This window comes from Lissotriton helveticus, chromosome 6, assembly GCF_964261635.1.
Source record: "Lissotriton helveticus chromosome 6, aLisHel1.1, whole genome shotgun sequence".
Classification (NCBI taxonomy): Eukaryota; Metazoa; Chordata; class Amphibia; order Caudata; family Salamandridae; genus Lissotriton; species Lissotriton helveticus.
In genome coordinates, this window is record NC_136067.1 from 1,422,636,324 (window position 1) to 1,422,660,810 (window position 24,487).

General features: G+C 43.5%; 1 protein-coding gene across 3 annotated transcripts in view; it reads right to left on the minus strand.

The window, feature by feature from the left end:
• Window positions 1–24,487, minus strand: part of MED23 (mediator complex subunit 23) — a 684,519-nt gene that overhangs the window by 607,578 nt on the left and 52,454 nt on the right. For all 3 annotated transcript variants that reach the window (XM_078649215.1, XM_078649213.1, XM_078649212.1), the window contains exons 3-7: window positions 24,385–24,472; window positions 23,845–23,969; window positions 22,014–22,125; window positions 8,428–8,526; window positions 7,597–7,698 (exon numbers count right to left, since the gene is read on the minus strand). In XM_078649215.1, the coding sequence (XP_078505341.1) occupies window positions 7,597–7,698; window positions 8,428–8,526; window positions 22,014–22,125; window positions 23,845–23,969; window positions 24,385–24,472 (526 nt within the window). The remainder of the gene's footprint in view (window positions 1–7,596; window positions 7,699–8,427; window positions 8,527–22,013; window positions 22,126–23,844; window positions 23,970–24,384; window positions 24,473–24,487) is intronic.

Consider the following 24,487-nt stretch of genomic DNA (forward strand, 5'->3'; position numbering starts at 1 on the left):
GATAATTTTCCCTCATTCTCTGTGTTTTATTTTTCATGTGGTTATGGCATTTGGTGGCTATTAGGCTTCCCCCCCCTTCCCCTTTACCCCATTGTCAAATCCAACTGAGGAACCTCCTTCTCTGCCTTATCGATAGGCCTACTAGGGACTACTTGTTAGTTGCAACTATTGTGTCTCTCCTCGTCCCCTTACGGATTGTGAGGAGACCTCCCTTTTCATTGTATTACATTGACCTCACATACCATTATCCCGCATTTTTTCAAAACGCATGTGCATTTATCGCGCATGCCTTTACAAAGAATTACGTTTTAAAGGCATGTATGGTAAATGCATTTGCGTTGTGAAAACCACGATGACGAGAGAGGTAAGTGGGTTTTTGTTAATTTTTTCGTGGGTTAGTGATTGTGTAGTGTAGTGTTGTGTAGTGTAGTGTTGTGTTAGTGTAGTGTAGAGTTGTGGTGGTTGTTTAGTGTAGGGTCATGCTGGGGGTAGTGTTTTAGGGTTTAGGGTTGTGTTGTAGTGTTTGCGTAGTGTAGGGTCATGCTGGGGGTAGTGTTTTAGGGTGTAGGGTAGTGTTGTAGTGTTTGCGTAGTGTAGGGTCATGCTGGGGGTAGTGATTTAGGGTTTTGGGTAGTGTTGTAGTGTTTGCGTAGTGTAGGGTCATGCTGGGGGTAGTGTTTTAGGGTTTAGGGTAGTGTTGTAGTGTTTGCGTAGTGTAGGGTCATGCTGGGGGGTAGTGTTTTAGGGTTTAGGGTAGTGTTGTAGTGTTTGCGTAGTGTAGGGTCATGCTGGGTGTAGTGTTTTAGGGTTTAGGGTAGTGTTTGCGTAGTGTAGGGTCATGCTGGGGTAGTGTTTTAGGGTTTAGGGTAGTGTTGTAGTGTTTGCGTAGTGTAGGGTCATGCTGGGGTGTAGTGTTTTAGGGTTTAGGGTAGTGTTGTAGTGTTTGCGTAGTGTAGGGTCATGCTGGGGGTAGTGTTTTAGGGTTTAGGGTAGTGTTGTAGTGTTTGCGTAGTGTAGGGTCATGCTGGGGGTAGTGTTTTAGGGTTTAGGGTAGTGTTGTAGTGTTTGCGTAGTGTAGGGTCATGCTGGGGGTTGTGTTTTAGGGTTTAGGGTAGTGTTGTAGTGTTTGCGTAGTGTAGGGTCATGCTGGGGGTAGTGTTTTAGGGTTTAGGGTAGTGTTGTAGTGTTTGCGTAGTGTAGGGTCATGCTGGGGGTAGTGTTTTAGGGTTTAGGGTAGTGTTGTAGTGTTTGCGTAGTGTAGGGTCATGCTGGGGGTAGTGTTTTAGGGTTTAGGGTAGTGTTGTAGTGTTTGCGTAGTGTAGGGTCATGCTGGGGTGTAGTGTTTTAGGGTTTTGGGTAGTGTTGTAGTGTTTCCGTAGTGTAGGGTCATGCTGGGGGTAGTGTTTTAGGGTTTAGGGTAGTGTTGTAGTGTTTGCGTAGTGTAGGGTCATGCTGGGGGTAGTGTTTTAGGGTTTAGGGTAGTGTTGTAGTGTTTGCGTAGAGTAGGGCCATGCTGGGGGTAGTGTTTTAGGGTTTAGGGTAGTGTTGTAGTGTTTGCGTAGTGTAGGGTCATGCTGGGGTGTAGAGTTTTAGGGTTTTGGGTAGTGTTGTAGTGTTTGCGTAGTGTAGGGTCATGCTGGGGGTAGTGTTTTAGGGTTTAGGGTAGTGTTGTAATGTTTGCGTAGTGTAGGGTCATGCTGGGGGTAGTGTTTTAGGGTTTAGGGTAGTGTTGTAGTGTTTGCGTAGTGTAGGGTCATGCTGGGGTGTAGTGTTTTAGGGTTTTGGGTAGTGTTGTAGTGTTTGCGTAGTGTAGGGTCATGCTGGGGGTAGTGTTTTAGGGTTTAGGGTAGTGTTGTAGTGTTTGCGTAGTGTAGGGTCATGCTGGGGGTAGTGTTTTAGGGTTTAGGGTAGTGTTGTAGTGTTTGCGTAGTGTAGGGTCATGCTGGGGTAGTGTTTTAGGGTTTAGGGTAGTGTTGTAGTGTTTGCGTAGTGTAGGGTCATGCTGGGGTGTAGTGTTTTAGGGTTTAGGGTTGTGTTGTAGTGTTTGTGTAGTGTAGGGTCATGCTGGGGGTAGTGTTTTAGGGTTTAGGGTAGTGTTGTAGTTTTTGTGTAGTGTAGGGTCATGCTGGGGGTAGTGTTTTAGGGTTTAGGGTAGTGTTGTAGTGTTTGCGTAGTGTAGGGTCATGCTGGGGGTAGTGATTTAGGGTTTTGGGTAGTGTTGTAGTGTTTGCGTAGTGTAGGGTCATGCTGGGGGTTGTGTTTTAGGGTTTTGGGTAGTGTTGTAGTGTTTGCGTAGTGTAGGGTCATGCTGGGGGTTGTGTTTTAGGGTTTAGGGTAGTGTTGTAGTGTTTGCGTAGTGTAGGGTCATGCTGGGGGTAGTGTTTTAGGGTTTAGGGTAGTGTTGTAGTGTTTGCGTAGTGTAGGGTCATGCTGGGGGTAGTGATTTAGGGTTTTGGGTAGTGTTGTAGTGTTTGCGTAGTGTAGGGTCATGCTGGGGGTAGTGTTTTAGGGTTTAGGGTAGTGTTGTAGTGTTTGCGTAGTGTAGGGTCATGCTGGGGGGTAGTGTTTTAGGGTTTAGGGTAGTGTTGTAGTGTTTGCGTAGTGTAGGGTCATGCTGGGTGTAGTGTTTTAGGGTTTAGGGTAGTGTTTGCGTAGTGTAGGGTCATGCTGGGGTAGTGTTTTAGGGTTTAGGGTAGTGTTGTAGTGTTTGCGTAGTGTAGGGTCATGCTGGGGTGTAGTGTTTTAGGGTTTAGGGTAGTGTTGTAGTGTTTGCGTAGTGTAGGGTCATGCTGGGGGTAGTGTTTTAGGGTTTAGGGTAGTGTTGTAGTGTTTGCGTAGTGTAGGGTCATGCTGGGGGTAGTGTTTTAGGGTTTAGGGTAGTGTTGTAGTGTTTGCGTAGTGTAGGGTCATGCTGGGGGTTGTGTTTTAGGGTTTAGGGTAGTGTTGTAGTGTTTGCGTAGTGTAGGGTCATGCTGGGGGTAGTGTTTTAGGGTTTAGGGTAGTGTTGTAGTGTTTGCGTAGTGTAGGGTCATGCTGGGGGTAGTGTTTTAGGGTTTAGGGTAGTGTTGTAGTGTTTGCGTAGTGTAGGGTCATGCTGGGGGTAGTGTTTTAGGGTTTAGGGTAGTGTTGTAGTGTTTGCGTAGTGTAGGGTCATGCTGGGGTGTAGTGTTTTAGGGTTTTGGGTAGTGTTGTAGTGTTTCCGTAGTGTAGGGTCATGCTGGGGGTAGTGTTTTAGGGTTTAGGGTAGTGTTGTAGTGTTTGCGTAGTGTAGGGTCATGCTGGGGGTAGTGTTTTAGGGTTTAGGGTAGTGTTGTAGTGTTTGCGTAGAGTAGGGCCATGCTGGGGGTAGTGTTTTAGGGTTTAGGGTAGTGTTGTAGTGTTTGCGTAGTGTAGGGTCATGCTGGGGTGTAGAGTTTTAGGGTTTTGGGTAGTGTTGTAGTGTTTGCGTAGTGTAGGGTCATGCTGGGGTGTAGTGTTTTAGGGTTTTGGGTAGTGTTGTAGTGTTTGCGTAGTGTAGGGTCATGCTGGGGGTAGTGTTTTAGGGTTTAGGGTAGTGTTGTAGTGTTTGCGTAGTGTAGGGTCATGCTGGGGGTAGTGTTTTAGGGTTTAGGGTAGTGTTGTAGTGTTTGCGTAGTGTAGGGTCATGCTGGGGTAGTGTTTTAGGGTTTAGGGTAGTGTTGTAGTGTTTGCGTAGTGTAGGGTCATGCTGGGGTGTAGTGTTTTAGGGTTTAGGGTTGTGTTGTAGTGTTTGTGTAGTGTAGGGTCATGCTGGGGGTAGTGTTTTAGGGTTTAGGGTAGTGTTGTAGTTTTTGTGTAGTGTAGGGTCATGCTGGGGGTAGTGTTTTAGGGTTTAGGGTTGTGTTGTAGTGTTTGTGTAGTGTAGGGTCATGCTGGGGGTAGTGTTTTAGGGTTTAGGGTAGTGTTGTACTGTTTGTGTAGTGTAGGGTCATGCTGGGAGTAGTGTTTTAGGGTTTAGGGTAGTTTAGTTGTTTAGTGTATGCTAAAGGCATATTCGTTCTAAAAGTTTTCGTTATTTTAATTTGCGGCCTAATAGTACATGCAGGATTTTTTTTGCGGACTGATGGTATGCGGGATTTCGTCATATATTCGCTAATCATACTTTCTATGGCAAAATGAACCCCCTCATTTTGTTCCTTTTTAAATTAAATGTTTTAAGAGTTACCACTTTATTCCAATCAAGATGGCTTCAGGTGTGCCATACCTTTGTAATAAGTAGGACTGTTAGCACTCTAGTTGTTCTTTAGAACACTCTGGGACATTCTGTCATTGGGCTATAGTTGGGCTACATCTGGCTGATATTTGGGCTACATTTGTTTTTTTTTGTCTCTGGTGGCCATCTTTGGGCTACATTGGGCTACATTGGGCTACATTTGGGCTCCAACATATATATAGCCCAATGTACCCCAATATAAGTTTTTCAAAGTTAATTTTCGTAAAAACCACTGGAGCCTATATCTTGAGACATAGCAAAGGCACATCGTGCTACCAGTCCCTACAATTTTGCCAAGTTTGGTGTAAATCCATTCAGCCGTTCGGGCTAAAAGTGAGGCCAACCGCCCTATGGAAAATTGCATGGGAAAAGCACGTTTTGGGACCCCCCTTTTTTCTCGGCCCCCCCCTTGACAAAACCCCCTCAAATTTTCAGGGGCTGCTCAGAAACAAAATGTTCCATTTTCCTGAAAATTTCAGCCAATTCTGTCCTCAAACGCCAAAGTTATTCGACATAGGATTTTTTCCCTATGGGATTTTTGAAAATTCTAACTATATATACCTACTGGCTATCGCCAGTAGGTAATATATATATATATATACATACACACACATAAATTTAAACAAGTGCAATGCCCACATACTAGGCAATTGGATCATTTTTAACCTGCAAAAAACACCTTTAAATATATGCACAATTGCAAGCAAGATTCATCTAGGGGTTGGAGGACTGAAAAGTAAGCAAGCCTCGAATGAAAACAGATTCAACCTTCTTCAAATAATTAATTACATTCTTCTCCCCAAATGTTAAGGAAAAATGAGCAACTGGGGATTGGGGTCACACATGGAAATTGAAAAGGATGGTGCTGAAAATGCCATGAAGATGGAGTCCCTGGCTGCTAGTATGTAAAGCAGAACTAAATCACCCAAAGATAAAGTATTGCTTAGCAGCAAAGAGAAAAATCTTCAATTTAAAAAAAGGTAGCACTTGACTGATGGTTACACAACTTTAGTTTCTACAATAATTTCAATACTTGGAATAGTCCTTTCTAAAGTAAAGCTTCCGTTCGGCTGGCAAGCATTGCATGCAAGCAGCCAAGTCCTGCGGTTTATGCAGCATCGCTTCTTTTAAGCAGCTCCCTAAATGGAATGCGGTCTCCACCCCAGTCTTTATAGGGGTCGGATGAGATGGGTACTTCTGCTTACAGTAACAGAGTGTTTGCGGTGCTAATGTCACCAGCAGGCAAGGAACGCTGACAGGCTTCAAAGACGTTAGAGCGAGATCAGTATGCTTGCTGCTCAAGAACGCGACTGGTACGAGTAGTGGAACAGGATGATGTCATCCTGGGAAAGCAATTCACCAGCCCATGTAGATTTACACTTTTAAAACGATAGTGTTATAAAAATCCAAAGGGGGAAACAACAGGCAAGCCTAACGGCTGAAGGGGGAGTTTGGGATTACGCAGGCGAGCAGAGAAGGGGGAGGGATCTGAGAGTGGAGCAACTCAGAGAGGGGTAGCATGTGAAGGCCACACATGCACTCTTATGAAGTGCCTAACAAAAACGAAAATAAGAGAGCAACAGGGAGAGCAGCACGCAAGAGAGACAACTCGAAAACACATGCATTCTCATAGAGTGCTTCAGGAAAAAAAGTGAAAAAGTTCCAGAAAAGCAAGCCACATGTGGAAGAAATGAAAAAGCCAACCAGATAAGTTGTAAACAGACAATGCTCCACAGGAGGGCAATATACATATTGGACAGGCTAAAAACAAGTAGAGCTAGCTAATGGAAAGACAGCATCTGTGAGTGACAAAACAAAAAGCTAATGGTAAGCAATGGGCGGAATGCTTTCCTAGGTCAGCTTTCAGAATGTTCTCAATATGTCTTTGCAACCAGAGAGCTGCGTTGTCTGGTAGGCTTCAACCTTAAAACCTGATGTACTTCTTGAAAATAAGCCACAATACTTGAAATTGACCTGCTACCAGTAATGATCAATGCAACCCCAACCTGCAACAAGCCAACTCACAAAGATTTCAAGTTATTAATTACATATGCTTCCCATATCTGCCAGGAAAACCCTAGTCCATGCATTGGTCACCTCTAACCTGGACTATGGAAATGTATTATATTTGGGAGCTACGGAAAAGTGCAAACACAGGCTTCCATACATTCAGAATTGGCAGCCCGCCTTGTGCAGATGCAGCCTTGAAGAGTCCCGTCGAGGAAAGCTCTTTCTACTCTACACTGGTTGCCAATGAGAGAGAGAATACTCTTCAAGGCTTTGTGTATCAGCCACCGCATCTTGCAGGGGAAAGGCCAAGTTATCTACATAATCTTCTCACTCCCTACATTCCCTCCCGCAATCTTAGATCAGCTGAGGCCCATCTGGTCGGAGTCCCGAAAATGAAAAAAGCGAGAATGGGAGAACGTTCCTTCAGTTATCTCGCCTCTAAACACTGGAATGCCCACCCCTACTCTTTACGCATAGAACAGTCTGAAACACTCTTCAGGAAAAAAATAAAAACATGGCTCTTTCGCGCATAGTTTTTAGGATCCGATTTTCACTTGCTCCTATATCTCCGGTCTGTTGAGTTTTTGCTGCAGCGCGGGGACACACTTCAGGTGGTGTAACCAGGCGCTTTACAAGCTTGCTTATCATCATTACTGCACTCTTCAAGAAAGAGGTGAAAACCTTCCTTCTGGCCAAGATCTCCTGAACTTTGTAGGTGCTGGATCAGAGACTCTGCATCGCTTTGTACCACTGATCACCTTGTCCTTGGCACTATACTCCTACTTGATGGTGACACTACTACGCTACTCTCTTACTACCAACCAATATATGACACACTTTGGATTACTGAATCACCCTCCCGATGCCCCCACCCAGTGTTCTCTCTATCCTAAGAAATTGATATAAGCCATCCACACATCCAAGGTTTACCTGAACCCTTCTGTAGTGGGATCAATGACTTGTGCCGCCTTATATTACTTGTTTACCTGATTGTATATTGCTATGTTTTCTGTACGTTATTGTTATCCTATTATGTTAGTGACTATTATACTGCTCCCATTATCTCTGTCCATTCCTGCTGCCCCTACCCCTGTCTCTGTGAAGCGCTCTGATATCCGTAAGGATCTTGTTCGCGCTATATAAAACTTTGAATAAATAAATAAATAAATAAATTAGTATGAAAAATAAGTTAACGTACGGTGGGTTACTAAGAACTTGGGTTTGCATGAGTGTATAGGTCTGAATGGAATTGCAACCAAACTACAGTATTACCCATTAATAAATGTTTAATAAATATATTAATCAACTATGTACGCAGGAAAGGTATTCAGTTTTTCAAGCTAGCAAACATTTACCCAGTGTGGAAGCTTGCCCTCTGGGTACAACTTTCTGATCTCAGTCACTGCAAAGTAAGCTGGTAATAGGCAAGCATTTCTATTCAGAATGTAGGCAACCACCTAAAAGGAAAATGAAACAAAACGGCATGAATTTAATAAGAACAGCTCTTCAGGAAAAGATACATGCATGTTTTGAACTCAAAGGAACATTACAAGTCCCCGCGTCACAATTTCGCTTCCATTCTCTTTCTAACTGACCCACTGATATATATACACCACTTGGGGACAAATTGACTACATTAACTGTTATTTGTGACTGTTGCAGTCAAGGGGTTTCTTTGTGGAAGTGCTTTATCATATGAGGAAAGCATTTGGACCTCCTAGTGGGTTCTACCCCCTTACTTGCTCATCAGAAAGCACAGACTTAGGGGCTTATTTCAGTACTCCTGTTTGTAATTCTTTAGTGTATTCCCCAGCTGTTCTTTTTTATCATCGATCTGCGCCTCTGCCACTTCATCAGCTTGTTGCTTTCTTTGCCTATGTCACAATTGTGCTACACTGTAATGTGAATGCATGTACCAAACTTGCCTTTGAATGGACACAAATCTCATGCAACTTTACTGTAAGTTACTGTATTGTTTGTTGAAAACCTAATACAACAGACCTCGAGTAAAAAAAGAAGGCATTTGGAAGGGTAATAATTCAGCAACTTCTACGAAATGTTGGTAGGGGTTTTGTTATGGTATGGAGATTATTTTTCTGACTAGTTTTTAGGTTGCAAGCATTGACAAGCTGTGACGTTCTGACATCAGACACACATACAGCCAATGTAGCGCTGCTAACTCTTACCTCTCTTGCTTCAAGGAGCTGCTGTACCACTGCAGAGCTCACTGTGTTGGGAATGGTGTGGATTTTCTCCAGAATTACTTTCAACAGATCTCTCACACCCTGAAGAAACAAAGATAAACATTATGAATATAAATGTATTGTCAACTAGATCTTTCTTTGATCCTTCCTAAGCACATTGTCCAGGCAGTCAAGTAATGAAAACCTAAAGAAATAGTGGTGTTAAAGTGCTGAAAAGGCTATTCAGTGAATCCAGGTGCCTATCAAAAATCTGTAAAAAAAAACAATTGAAGGACAAAATGTTCAAAAATATGTAGCGCTTAAAGTACCTGCAGCACCACAAGACATCCGCATTTCTCTTAAATTAGCCATGCTCCTGCATGAGTAAGAGTCACGACACACACAACTGTGCACAGAGTTTACCCTTCAAATAAAAAGAGACCTAAAAGGAGCCAGTAAGACTCTCTGATGGCCTGCTGCACTTAAAAGTTAGGAGTGGAACATTTAGCCCAAACCGACATGAGTACTTTTAGATATACAAATACCACCACAACGAGAGTAGTTGAATCCCTCTCATTGTATACTGAGCACACAAAGAAGACATCTGTTGACACAAGTATGAAGGAAGGTAACACCGGCACAGTGGGTATAGAAAATGTATTCCAACCATTTAGTTCACCAGAATTTTTCGCTTTTGACTCCTCAGTTTTTAGACATATAACTGTGAGTTAGTCTTGCTACCCGAGTCTTACTCACCATAAATTCACATTAATTGGACTGGCCATGCTAACAGCAAGTGTACACCTTTTAAGATAAAGTCACTGCTGGCAGTTAGGGTGTGAGGCACTGGGCTAGGTGAAATCTGCCCTAAAGTACAGTTTTGCTCTACTTAGGCCTATAGGATCCTGCCAGGTACCAACCCGAAGTAAAACATACATGCAGAGCTTGCATTTGCAGTTCCCAATATCCAACATCTCATGGAACTTCATGATTTTGCATATTTCTCCAGCTCAGCTCCGATTCCAGAACGTTGTTCCCTCCCCCCATCAAGCCAAGTGTATTACTATTCTCCCCAGCAGAGGGATCAAAGGCCTTCCCACACAAAAGGGGCAATCAACAGTGATTGACGCAGGTCCTGAGAAACTAAGCGGTGGACAGGAAATCTGAATCGGATAATCAGACGGCACCTGGCCACCAGCAGCACGGCAAGCACAAAAAGAAAACAAGCATTGGCAAAGCCAATCGGTCTTGCATATGTTGCCTTTGTCAATATGTTTTAGCGATGCTGCACCTTAGCGTGGCTGCTGTACAGCATGGCTAAATATTAGTGGGGTAAATTAAAGTGGCAAGGAGTGTCGGAGTGGAGTGCTCTGGAGTGTTGTAGAGTGGAAGGGCGTTGAATCAATTATTGTTAGGGACTGGTGTACAGCAGGAAGGAGTGCAATAGAGGGTGTTGCGCAGATTGTTGTAGAGTATAGTGGCCTAGAGCAGAGTAGATAGTCATAGAGTGGAGTGGCATAGAGTAGAGTAGTGTAAGAGAGTGGAATAGCAGAGTGTTGTAGAGTATAGTGTTGTAGAGTCAAGTGGCATAGTGTCAAGAGGAGTGGCATAAAAATGGAGTAGAGTGAAGTGGCGCAGAGTGGAGTAGGGTATCAAAGAATAGAGTGAAGCAAAGTGGCATGGAGTGGCACAGAGGGAGTTGAGTAGAGCATTGTAGAGTGACAGTGTTGTAGAGTGACAGTTTGTAGATTGGAGTAGAGGGACAGAGTGGAGTACTGAGTAGATTGGCTTAGAGTGCAGTGGAGTAGAGTGCATTGGTTTTGAGTAAAGTGGTGTAGAGTGCAGTGGCATAGAGTGGTGTGCACACTAGAGTGCAGAGGCGTAGAGAAGATTGTTTCACAGTAGAGTGAAGTGGCATGGAGTGAAGTGGCAGAGTCAAGTGGCATGGAGTGAAGTGGCATGGAGTCAAGTGGCATGGAGTGAAGTGGCATGGAGTGAAGTGGCATGGAGTGAAGTGGCATGGAGTGAAGTGGCATGGAGTGAAGTGGCATGGAGTGAAGTGGCATGGAGTGAAGTGGCATGGAGTGAAGTGGCATGGAGTAAAGTGGCATGGAGTGAAGTGGCAGAGTAAAGTGGCAGAGTAAAGTGGCAGAGTAACGTGGCAGAGTAACGTGGCAGAGTAACGTGGCAGAGTAACGTGGCAGAGTAACGTGGCAGAGTAACGTGGCAGAGTAACGTGGCAGAGTAACGTGGCAGAGTAACGTGGCAGAGTAACGTGGCAGAGTAACGTGGCAGAGTAACGTGGCAGAGTAACGTGGCAGAGTAAAGTGGAGTGGTTCAGGGTACAGTGGAGTGGTGCAGCATAGAGTAGAGAGGTGTATAATTGGGTAGAGTGCAGTGATGTGGAGTACAGTGGTGCAGAATAGATCAGAGTGACGCAAAGTGTAGTGGCTTAGAGTTGAGTTGTGGAGAGTAGAGTGCAGTGATGCAGAGTAGAATAGAGTGGCATAGAATGCAGTAACAGAGAGCGCAATGGTGTAGAGTGGCATAGCATACAGTGGCATTGAGTGCAGTCGAGAAGAGTACAGTGGTGAGGAGTTCAGTGACACAGAGTGCCGTCTTGCAGAGTAGAGTGTCATAGAGTGTTGTGGCGCAGAGTAGAACAGAGTGACAGAGTGTAGTGACACATAACCAATAGTGTAGAGTGGCGTAGCTTGCAGTGGCGCAGAGAAGAGTGGTGTGGACTTCAGTGGCCGAGAGTGCAGTCTTGCAGAGCAGAGTCAGGCAGAGTGCAGTTGCGCAGAGTGTTGCAGAATAGGGTATAGTGGTGTAGAGTGAAGTGGTGCAAAGTAGTTGGTGTAGAGTGTGTTTGGTTTTGAGTAAAGTGGTGTTGAGTGCCCTGGCCTAGAGTGCAGTGGATAAGAGTAGAATGACGTAGAGCGTAAAGGCGCAGAGGGGAGAAGAGTGGTGCAGAGTAGAGTGCAGTTGTATAGAGTAGAGTGTTTCCGAGTGAAGTGGCATAGAGTTGAATAGTGCAGGGAAGAGCGGAATGGTGCAGGGCAGAGTGCAGTAGCATAAAGTAGTGGCATACAGTGCAGGAGAGTGGAGTAGAGTGCAGTGGCGTAAAGTAGAGTGGAGCAGAGTAGATTGTGGTAGAGTGAGGGGGTGCAGGGTAGAGAGCAGTGTTGCAGGACAGAGTGCGGCGGTGAGGGACAGAGTGCGGCGGTGAGGGACAGAGTGCGGCGGTGAGGGACAGAGTGCGGCGGTGAGGGACAGAGTGCGGCGGTGAGGGACAGAGTGCGGCGGTGAGGGACAGAGTGCGGCGGTGAGGGACAGGGTGCGGCGGTGAGGGACAGGGTGCGGCGGTGCGGGACAGGGTGCGGCGGTGCAGGACAGGGTGCGGCGGTGCAGGACAGGGTGCGGCGGTGCAGGACAGGGTGCGGCGGTGCAGGACAGGGTGCGGCGGTGCAGGACAGGGTGCGGCGGTGCAGGACAGGGTGCGGCGGTGCAGGACAGGGTGCGGCGGTGCAGGACAGGGTGCATTGGTGCAGGACAGGGTGCAGTGGTGCAGGACAGGGTGCAGGACAGGGGTAGAGTGCGGTGGTGCAGGACAGAGTGCGGTGGTGCAGGACAGAGTGCGGTGGTGCAGGACAGAGTGCGGTGGTGCAGGACAGAGTGCGGTGGTGCAGGACAGAGTGCGGTGGTGCAGGACAGAGTGCGGTGGTGCAGGACAGAGTGCGGTGGTGCAGGACAGAGTGCGGTGGTGCAGGGCAGACTGCGTTGGTGCAGGACAGAGTGCGGTGGTGCAGGACAGAGTGCGGTGGTGCAGGACAGAGTGCGGTGGCATTGAGTAGTGGCGTAGAGTGGAGTGGCTTAAACTGGACTGATGTAGAGTGCAGTGGCGAAGAGTGCAGTGGGCACAGCAGAATGGTTAGAGTGCACTGGCTTAGATTAGAGGGGTGCATAGTTGAGTTGAGTAGAGAGGATTAGAGCAAAGTGGCGTAAAGTGTTACACCAGACATCAGCAGTGCTAAAGCCGGTCCTGGTGGTAGACTGTTGTTTCAGTGAAACACTTTCACCTATTTCATTGAGAACAGCACAAGCATCCACCAAATAGTATAAAAACTATGCTTTGACATAGGCAAGATGTTTGAGGCTGTAGTGCAAGTATTGGGTTTACGGGTTCATGTCCAGTTTGTAGTTTTCAGGAAAGCAGTAATCGGTATAATCTAGGTTTTTATGGCACAATGCTTATTGCACGTACAGCCCATATTGAGGCTATTGCTCATTAGTTGTAGTTGTGCAGGCTACACCTTTTGGCTTGCCAATGCGTGTTATTAGAAGGGTTTGGTACTCTTACTCGCTGACTGTAAACAAAGATCATGTGACATTCACTTGAGGGTCACACTAAGCAAAAGCCAAGAATGTTTTGACAGAAGAAACTGGACATGAATATTTGTTTAGCACCGCTTTAGATTGTGAGTTCACCTTCTCCCTGCACACCTGTTTTAAGGGTTATGTTACATCATCGCAAATTGGAGCATAGGAGAGGAAAAGGGGAGAGCAATCTGCATTCCTCTTGCTTACATATAAACACTCACTTTGAAGTCACAGAAAGAAAGAAAAACACCAAGCTCCCTCAGAAAACTGAGTCTGACATTTGACCTTTGTTTTTAAAATGCACAACAAAGGTGCCCAGATAAGAGCAAGATTTAAAGGGTCGTTTACAGAAAGCAAGATCTCGGATGGATACAGCAAACATGGTTTGGCAAGAGAAGGGACAAATTCGAGCTGGACAGTCTGAAAACAAATAGAGCCTGCAAATAGAAGGCAAATAAATGTGAGTTACAAACCACAAAGCAAAATGGTGAGCAAGGGGCAGAATGCATTCCATGGGAAGCTTTCTGAATATCCCCACGATTTCTTTAGCAAACCAGACAGCTGCACTTTTTGATAGGTTTCAACATACAAATTGGCGTAGCAGGCCCTACATAAGCATTATTAAAGACTTGCACCCTGTTTTAAAAAATAAAAATAAAATAAAAGCATGTGACGCTCCACTGCATTTTCAGGAAATACCCCCAGGGTGGACTACATCCCCAGGGGTCAGCACAAAAGTGGATTCTTATTTTTCAAATTATTGGAGAGGGTCCATGCGTGAGGCCCGCTTCCCGAACTGAATGCTTTCCACCTAGGGGCAGACAAGGAAAGTAGACCACTGGAGCTCCCATACGCTCTTTGTTCCTAGATCCCCGGAGAAATGCAGCGTACTTCTTCCACCTCTCTATGCAACCATTTACAGGAGTAGAGTGTAGTGTTTTATCTAGGAAACCTGAATCGATATTCCTATTTTATGCCCTTGTCCGGCTATAATCAATAATATCCATACAACGGCATAATGACCATATCCATAATTCAGTCGTAGCACATGCTGTCACATTAAGCAAGGCTACTTCCCCGGCCCCCTAGTAAGCACACCGAGTTCTCTAAACTAAACCAAGCCTCCAGCAACCTGGGAAATCCCCCTTGCTTTTGTTTTGATTTCGTCCTAGAACTCCTGTAAAGCACTGTAAGAACGGCCAGTTCTTAGTGACATCTTTATTGACGTCTTATGTCCAACCTTACGTCAAACCCAGGCACCTTTCAGGTATAAATATACCAACGTTGCCTTAAGCAAACACACGGTGGTGAATCTGGAGCAGAGCAGCTATCTACTTGCCTGAAAGCCCAGCTGATGCGAGAGCCCACGGAAGCTGCCCCTCCTCTTTGATGCGCTGAGAAAGATGCTGTCTTTTCTCCTGCCGAGAAATCCAGCTCCGGCGTTTCCAGCCTACCCTTGCGGGTTGCTGGGATATCGAGTCCTGAGAGAGAGATACCAGACCTCCTGCTTTCTATTACCCAGGTACGGAACTGACTAAACCCTTACAGAGAATTCTTGAGTCAGATTCTTGGCTAAACAAACTTAACTTAAACTGCTACTTCCTTACTCCCTCCCATGTATTAGGCTTAGGTTAGGTACACCGGGGTAGGCGTATTTAGAAGCACCAGTTGAGTACGATTAGTCAATGTATATATGTATGTATATATTTTATCTATTTTCAAGTATCATATGGCTAAGAAACCATATCAATGCTTTTACAGTATTATTTTATAATCCTCCTTTTACTGTACGCACTTTACTTTACCATGAGCATTACAATCGTGGCAATTCATTTCTCTTGTATGAGGAAGAAGACTGCTCAATAAATAACACCTTTTTATTGAAAACGCCCGTCTCTCTTTTCTCTGCATTCTGGTGAAACTAAGTACGCACACTTGACTGAGTGAAATAGCTGTCTATTGTTTTCACACGACTCTAGAGATATACTCTTATTCTGGGAGAGCAAAGTTGTCATGTTTTATGGTTGTCAGAAGCTAATCCCTTCTCGTCTATCCAGGGAGGTTAAACTCCTCCTCGTTTATTTGAGAAAGTTTCTAGTGACCTCTGAGCTAGCTGGCAAACCTTAAGTCTAATATAGTCAGTAGAGACCTAGATAACCTCAGTCCTACGTCTACACTGCTGAATATATTATTCCAATGCGCAGAGCCCATTGGGAATATAGGAACTACACTACAAGAGGAAGGGCGGAGGGTGACCAAGGCAGCTGTACCTCACTCAGGCGGAAGAAAGAGACCGGTTTACTCCCTGCACACACTAGCATGGGCAGGCATGGGTAGGCAGGGCACACAGGAAGCTCAGCTGCGTGGGAGAGGACTCCCTGCACTGCCATTAAACAAAACACCAAAAACGCCAAAAGGATGGGAATTCAAAACAGAAGACAAACAGTGTAAGGCAGCGAAGAGGGGAAAATAAACCAGCAAAGCCACCAAATTTAAAATTCACCAGTATTGGGTCAGAGAGGCCCCTAATGCCGCGTGCAAGGGCTGGAAGTTAACATGCGTTGTCCATGATACACCAATGAGGGGCATCACCAGAGTATGTTTTTAAGTGTTGTTGGGGACTGTAAAGAGTGCTGCAGACCCTCAAAAGTGTTCTTTAGAAAGCGCACCCTAGGTTTTGCAGGGAGGTATAGGCATGCCCTGGGGAGAAGTTTAACTTACATGTAAAAGCTCTGAGAGATGCAGCTGTATGCTCCCAGTCTTAGGAGTGCAGGTAACCCTTGTGGCGGGTCCTATGACTGCATTACATTACCTGTACATTGTGAAGAAAGATTTATACATAGATGTTGGTTTGAATTTCAATGCTTTTTAACAATTTACAGATTGGCCAATGAACGTTTACCATTATAATAAATGTAAATAACTATTTTCAAGGGTTCCTTAGATTTAAATGGTGATGCAAGGTGGAGTCATGGCATGTGGGTGATTCTAGTAACATGGTGATGCCCCAACAAAGCCAGTAGACCTGCCTTCTATATACTAACACCCCTTTTAATGTGCTACACTGACGGAGGATAACAGGTCATTGTTTTTATTAATGTGGTGACCCCCTGGCAAAGCCATCAGGTTTGATTTATTTAAAGTGACACCCCTTATATTGTGATGCTGCAACTAGTATAGGTGGGAGGTATTGTGAGGTGCAGGACCCACTAGGAGTTAATGGGATATGAGGGTGTCACCAATGATTTTCCATCTACCTGCGTGTATATATTTGTAATTTAAGGAGTAATGTAATTTAATGAGCAGTATTTTATAGGGAGTGTGTGAGATACATGTACTTTTGCTTTAGCCAAAAAAGAGCTGGTTGGACAATAATTTATTGAGCATTATTGAGTGCCCACTAACTGGGATTGCAAGCCAACACCATCTCCTAATAACTCAATTTCTTACAGTGGATACAAGAAAACACCATGCAGAGTAACTCTAAGAGCCAAGCTGAACAACTTTGACAGAACAAACATTCACAACCAGAGTTTAATATTATAAATATCCTTGAATGAAGCAGCCAATGAGACTGATACAATATCGTATGTGACTTGGTGCTAAGTAAAGTGAATGGTTAGTAGCCCAGAATGTTATCTCTTTTACAGCATGAGTATATTCCGCAAATTCACACTCTATTGAGATTCTCTGAAAAAGGGTGAATATCCACGAATAATATCAAAACAAACCAGCTTTCTTCTACCTAAACAAACAACAAATGGGAGGTCATCAGAGCATTATTACTGGATACCAAAGGCCAGATTCACAAAGAAAGTCGGAGATTTACAACACAAATCTCACTGAATTAATGAATTTTATTTGTGGTTACTCAAAACCATTAAAATAAGACAAGAAAATGGCATTATTATGAAAGATTAAATATTTAAAACCGTAAGCTTTGTTAACAAAGAGACATTAAAATCTAAAATTCATTAGTCCATTTATACTCAGCCGACAGTCTTGCCTAGTCACAATGGGATGTGCTGTACAGTCTCGGCAGTGTAACACATCGGTGCAAGTACTATCCCGGTTAGTTAGCAGTGGAACTCCATCAGTTTCCGACGGGTCTGTTGTATAAATTTGACGAACATAGCCATATGTTTCACTGTTTCCAGTGTGTACAGATGTTGCACAGCCTCCTTTGTCATTCTGATCCCTTGTTGTAGTAAAATTGTCTTGAGGTAAAGTCTACGCTCTAAAAGCAAGACCGGACAGCAAAGTAGAATATGGGCCAAACTCTCCTGTTTATATTTACATAGCCGACACTCCGTGTACCCCGACCTTGTCGACTTTGAGGGATATAGTTCTTTAAGGGGGAGAGGATGTAATCTGAACGCTATGATCCTTTGGAGAGCTTGTCTTCCCACTGCCTGGGTAAGATGGAGTTTGGACATGTGTTCTGTATGTGGGCGGCTTTGGGACTCATGGAACCCTCTTACTTCCAATGATTCCAGGTCTGAGGTGCGAGAGCAGAGGCGGACCCGTTTTTTTAATCGCACTTTTGATGGCGGTATACTTAGTTAACTTGGGGTCCCAGTTTTCCAGTGCAAGATTCAAAGCTTCTTTGGCGGCAGAAAGGCTAATTGACCAGGGGTTGTCAGGCTCCAAAAAAATACTTTTTAAGGTAGACTTCAGTGTGTTCACTGTTGCTGCCGTGGTGAGAAAGAAGTATTTGCTCAGGGAAGCCATCTCTTCCAGTTTTTGTTGATTTAGATTAAATTCTAACCGCACTAGATTGTTTCTGGTGCATGCGGGTAGTTGGAATATATCTTTTTGTATGCCGAACAGTGGAATGCTGTTTTTTCCACCCCAGAACAAAGTTTCAGTGCGAAGAACTCCACATTCGTGTCAGAGATCTCTGCACTCATAAATGGGTTTTAACGTATGCCATGAATCTTTATCTATTCTTTAGGGGCATAAAACAGGTAAATTCGGTAAAAATCTTATTTTTACTACTGAATTTAGGTTTGTGAACAGATCCTGGTCTGGTGGCTCAGTGGACTAATGTGCCCACTGCAGGGGCCTGTGTTCGACCTCATGGTCACAGGTTCAAATCGTGGTGGTTCTACTCAGCCTTTCATCCATCTGAGGTCGATAAAATGAGTACCATTCAGTTGGGTAACAATAAACATCTGTTATTCAGCGCCAGGATACCTACGGGTGAACGTGCCCTTTAAAAATACACATGTTAAGTTATCCTAAAGTGTTCGCAAAAGCTTATCATTCAACGTAACAAGGTGCCTTAGGATGTTGAGCATCTTTAGGTTAAATTTTGGAACGGTTATTAACTGATATATATGCTAATATCCAATTGAAATGTAGTCCAGATTAGTTATGAGTACAAAAAAAGATTCCTACGATCAACAGCAATTGCTATGTTCAAGGATTATAATTTTGCTGCAGAAACCTCCTCATATCCTTCACCTATAGACAAGACTGTCAACACCCATGCCCTAAGTAATGGTGGTGGTGGTTTCAAGAATACACTGGTGGGTATTTAGAACTCTCGGACTCTGCCAGCTGGTGAGAGACGCAAACAGATTTCACCCTGTGTTACCTTCTCCACTATGGATCAAAGAAGTCTGGGAAACCAAATTAGTGGAGAGCAGATGTTAGCATAATCAGTGTCTGTGCAGACATTCTAGACTTGGAGGAGATGGACTGGAGTGATGAAAGAGAGTAGGGAAGTGCTGCCCTGGTGGGGAGGTGGTTGTAGTAGATCGACTTGGAAATCAGACCACTATTTCACAACAGTAGCCACTTTCAAGGTCAGTTAATGTCAAAAAAGGGAAAAGTGGGAATTGTGTTGCCACTTTCAGCCCAACAGAGGTGGCGATGACAGAGGAGCAAGGGAGGCAAAAAGCCAAAACGTGGAGATATGAAGTGTGCCAAAACAGAATAATGCCTAGCATTGAATCTGTCCTCTGGACATAGTTAAGAGAGGTCACTGGCTATGGATGATTACCTCAAGAGGGTGGAACGCACGGCGCAGCAAATAGAAATGTCAGTAACTGATATTGGGGGAAGGCCAGAGTGAGTGAAAGTGATGAATATTTGAAAGCAATGAAGACTTCCAAGACATAGTGACAGGGGCACGAACAGTATATAGTGGAAGCACACTTTGAGAAGCAGAACCCATGTCAGAGGATAAGTGTAATAAGGGAAATAGAAAATAAATATTTGTGCAACATCTCAGACCACCTGGATTTGAAGGAGTCTGGAGTGTGGGAAAGGCCAAGTGGAATGGATATCTGATATGAATATGGGGGCACTATTAGAGTAACCATGAAAGAACCAGAAATGGAAGATCCTGTGCTTTCTAAGTCAGCTATGTTCACATGATGAAAAGACCTCCAGGTAATAAGGCAGGAGTTTGCGCATTTGTTTTTTTTTGTCTTCTTTTGGTATCTGGTGAGATTGAGGGGCGAATAGAAGGGGCAACCATATGCGTTTCTGAAGAAACTAAACAGGTGTACAATGCGGAGAAGAAGTGATGCAGTGGTAAGTGGAGAATGGGATTTGGATCTATCTGGTTTATGCTGCCTCCATGGGAACACTGGTGTCTAACGTTTGCACGCTCTATTTTGCCACCTACGTACCTTTCCCTTGCTTTCCCAATCAGCATCTCCACACCTCTCTTTCCTTGATGTCCCTCCCCTAGCAGTTATTCTTGAATGAAGCCCGTTCACAATAGCAAATCATTTAATGGTGCACCAGCAGTCATGAAAAACAGTTTTTTGCTGTCCTGGTGTCTTGCTGTCCTGGTGTGGTCTCTTAGAGGAGTAAGACTGGTGGGACAAACTCACACCAGGGTAAAGTAATGTTATAGTTAGGTGAAATGTTCAGTAACCACGTAACTCTTTAAACTCTAAAAACCACACACATTCATCATATAGTTATCCAAGCAGATTTGAATTTCTAATTCTTTAATTGGCATGTGACGTGGCTTCAAAGTATGGTAGAGCACTCCTATTTTCCATGATTGGGATTCCTTCTAAGCACAGTTTAATTAATTTTCGATAGGACATCTGTACCTAAACTCCAAAAGATTGTCTAACTATTTAACACATTTTTAAAATGGTTAGTAGGTAGGACAATTTGAGGCTTCTTTGATTACATGATGACAAAAAATGTTTTGGCTATATCCTCAAGCAAAGTGTATTGGTTGGTATTCAGATAATAAGTTAAGAAGTAAAGATCACGGGTTTCTTTCGACTATAAACAGAAAACCAAATCAGACCAGTCAATAAACCACAGCCCACATAGAAGGGAATGTAAAGTACCCATTAATAAGAATAGACCAAGAGACAGTGCTCCCATACATACATATGTATTTGTAAATACAGGCACTTTGTTAAAACATGTGTAGCCAAGTCTAAGACACAAGCGTGGTTTTAAGAAGGGACAAGCCAAGCACAGACAACCCAGAAAGAATCAAGCCATCATCAATAAATTACAGGCAAATTTAAGTTTGTCATTTTGCTTGATGAGTTAAGAGGACAGAGGTTATTGTTTTCATTGTTTCAGGGGCCACAGAGCAGTTTATGGACACGAAGACAGTTTTAAAATTCCCTTTATAGGAAAAAATATATTGCAGGCTACACATTAAACTGATTTAACCTCTGGTACCACTGCCCACCAGACTCCAGGTTATGCACAATGAGAAATTGCACTTTTACCTCAGTCGCACTTAACCTTTTGAGACCATTTTGGAGGATGCCTGGTTATACACTCTACAGCTCAAACATATACAGGGGATCTTGCACCATTGTTCCCCATAACATACTGTAAAGAGAACTGTATTCCTTCGCATCAGAAATGGACTTTCACTCATTATACAAAGCAATAAGATCTGTAACGGTTTAAATTTTGAAAAGGAATGGTTGGGATCAAATGAACAATCTTGAGATGCAAACGGCTTTTGAAATAAAACAGAAGGTATGAATTATACAACAAACAATATCCACAAGTCAGGAGGTTAACAAAATGCACATGAAGGGTATCGCAAGTAAAACCAAATTCAAAAATGCACCAGTAAAAGCACTCTTCAATCAAGATAAATAAGGCCCTTGGATACTAATATTGCCTGTGGAAAAGCTATGTGTGATAGCATACAAGCCTACCTCATGGGTATGTGTAAAGCTATGTGCCATCAGCCCAAATATCCTGCACTCATTCCCAACCAGGTTTGTAGGTTTCACTCTCCCTTCTCCAGCATCCATACCTGCAGGAGAAGAGAGCCATGGGTGACCTTCCCTGCGGCACAAAGTATGTCATATTGCTTAATGTGAGCAGAAAGAAACTGCAGCTTGTATCGGCCACTGTACCTTCCACATAAGTCATTCATTAATGTTTGGAAATCCACAACAAGACAGGTGTGCTAGGAGGATATGTGCGCTGTGGAGCCTGGTGCCAATCTAGACAGAAGCGGTCAGCTCCTACCAAGGTCAGTGCCTAGCCAATGGAAGTTGAATCTGTGAAAATGGATTATGATGGCCACTGCAAAGTCTTTTACTTGCAACACTAGACACAAACACTTGTCCAGAGACAGCCTGATGACGCCTTAGCCACTAAATTCAGGGCCTGCACATAATTCAACAAATGCAAGATAAATTGGTAGTGGGATGGGTCATGCAGTCTGGCTCATTTGGGATCTGGTATGTTTCTTCCAGCACTTCTTTCTTGTAAGGTTCAGCACTGTAATGTTATAGGATTTTGGGCTGGTCATTCGTTTTGTTGGGAGGTAAACCAACGCAGTCCAAAAACATGGCAAAACAACGAGTAGCAATCTCGGAATAGTTGTTTGGAAAGGGCAATGATCGGTTGTTTTTGATGAAAAGATGTTTATTTGTTGATATAAATTTGGTACAACGCTATAGAAACCTAGAAAAACAAATTAGGAAGCACGGTCTGATTGGGTGTGGGGAATTTCTGATAATTGTTTCTTGATGACTGTAGCAAAATAACTAATGCTAAAAACAGATTTCAAACAAACTCGTGTGATATGGAAGAATACATAGTACACTCCTTGGCTGTCAACTGCATATTTTCAGACACACTCAACACTGCAGCAAGTCCCCATGTCCTTGGACAGCAGAGCCAAAATGTTTCTGCAGTTATTGACTACAAATTAAAAAGAACAGCCATGCTTGAAATCCAGCTCATACCTTGTAGTCCACACCACCGATTATTTTACGGACAAGCTTAAATGTTAGTGCCCAAAGCTGCGTTCTTTCCCATTCCAAGGTGTCCGAATTTATGAGAGCTTCACATACCATTCTAGAAAATTTAAAAACAAAAATCACTTTATTTTTTCATAACCGTAAAAGAAAATGTAGCTACTCATCGAGAGATAAACTATTTCAATGAATAACACGTCACTTTTAGTATGTCAAACAGATCTATGAAGACCAGTGGGTGATGGTTGCATTTCAAACAGCAGTCATTTGCTAATCTCTAAAACATTTGAGTTGCAACACCTTCCTCGTACAACCACTATGAAACTTGGATTTACAATTTGTGTTCCTGTGTGATACAGTACTGTACTAACTGGTAAAACAAACATTTTTATAATAAAAAGGATTTAAATGTAATGTAAGTGAACCTTTAAGATGCAATGATCTGGCTGTTCTAAAACAATCGAAATGAGCCACTGAGTTAGGATTCCCACTTTAATGACAGCAGCACACTAAGGGAGAGATTTAGGATTTGCTTTTTTGCCTTTCATCACGGAACAGATCTTCGACCCAAATGTATTTACTAACTGCCCTGAACTCTGCAAGTCACTTTCCACGTCCCTCCATTAGAAAAGGAATCTCAGTCTCCCTCTGTCTCCATTTCTCTTGCATGAATATGCATCTTAGCACAGACATGCTAGTCCACCGTCCAGGGAAGTATGTAAATGCATTCACTTGTCTTACACGGAGGCTGGACGAGTGGATAATTTAGGGCAGCCATAATGGAAATATTCTGTATGCGGCATTGTAGATCACTAGTAGACCCAAACAGATTTGACCACCTGCGTGAATGTCTTTGAATCCTAATCTGTCAAACTGAGATGTGTGCAGCAGTTAAGCAAACAGTGTATCTGCTCAATATTCTGCATACATATTTCTTCCCAGATCCGAGGGAAGGGTTCTGATGCCGCTGAATATGGATTTTCTACTTTAGCATTTAAAGGTAGTGGTATATAGTATGCTCCAAAACACTTTGCCACGAGACTCCTTAATTATTCATAAACAAGGTAATGAAGAAATTCATTAGAGATTTGTGCCCCTCCACCTCCACAATCAGGATCCCACAGGATGCGCCTTTCAACCAAACCTTCCCCCGTCTCTAGACATCTACACAAAGCAGTACAAATATGCTGCTTCTTCTGGGTACTTTTATATAAGACGCATCGTTTGTTTTCTGCCTTAAATTACAGAGAGTGGAACTGAATGGACATCACTGCAAAACAGCATATAGGGCATTTACATGAGGTTGCAGACTGCCTACCACGCCCCAGGCTGACCCATCTAATTGTTAATTTTACTTCATGCTCAAAGGAGTAACAATTTCAGCTGTATCCTTTATAAACTTTTGCATGAATCAAACAAAACATTAAGCGGTTTCAGGAAACCGATAATGCATTTAGCATCCATGTAGTCAACACTTCACACAGTTCCCCAAAACTTGAGAGTGCAGCGGTTACCAGTTTCCAGATGCTACACTGTAAATGTTGAAAAGCAGTAGATCTGCTCACTACGAATGCACGAGGGATTTACGTTATGTGCAGTCAAAAGTCTGTTTAAAGCCTGATGATGTGTGCTACCCATTTTCCAACTTAAGTTTATCCCACATACAGAAAAAATGGGAACTGATGTTCTTTCACTCATACATTACACGGTATGCATAAAGTTAGAACCGTAAACATACATCGAACACTACCAAAAAATGCACATCTAAATATTCCAGGTACTGAGATGGTTATCTATGTAAATGAGAAATAAACAATACCTTGGTGGCAAAAGGCCTGTCTCAACAGCCATTGCCAGGCAGTCATAGAGGAAGGAGATCCTTTTAGGGCTGTGCTGGCCATGTATGAATCTCACAATCCACTGGACACACTGTTCATGAGAATCCTAGAAAAGAGCAAGTGTATTTATTTTAACAGTGACCCGAAAAACAAGCATATAACAATCCAACTAATTAAGTGGCTTTTCGCGGAGGTCACTTCATAACCTTGAGATCTCTTTGGTTGGAGGCTCTAGGATGCCTAAAGTAATCACTCACAGACACTCATATGAATTATAAAAGGCATGACATTGAAATGGATGCTTAAACTAGAACACCAGAAACAAACAAGACAACTGAGAGCTGTTTGTGGCACAACTGCTGTAGACGAATATAGCTCAAACTCATCATATTATTACCTCATTAGATATTCAGAGTCGAAGACATGCACAAAAGCACAAACTCACTCTCAACTACTTAGTCAATAGCTTAGATGCTCATTTCGTGGTTACAGAAACGAAGAAATATAACAAGCATTGGTACCTGGGATAGACTACTCCAAAACTGACGGAAAGCACCCAAGCAGCTAATCAATTTGGTTCTCTCATCATCTGGTGTATCCATAAACATGCTATTAGAAAGATAC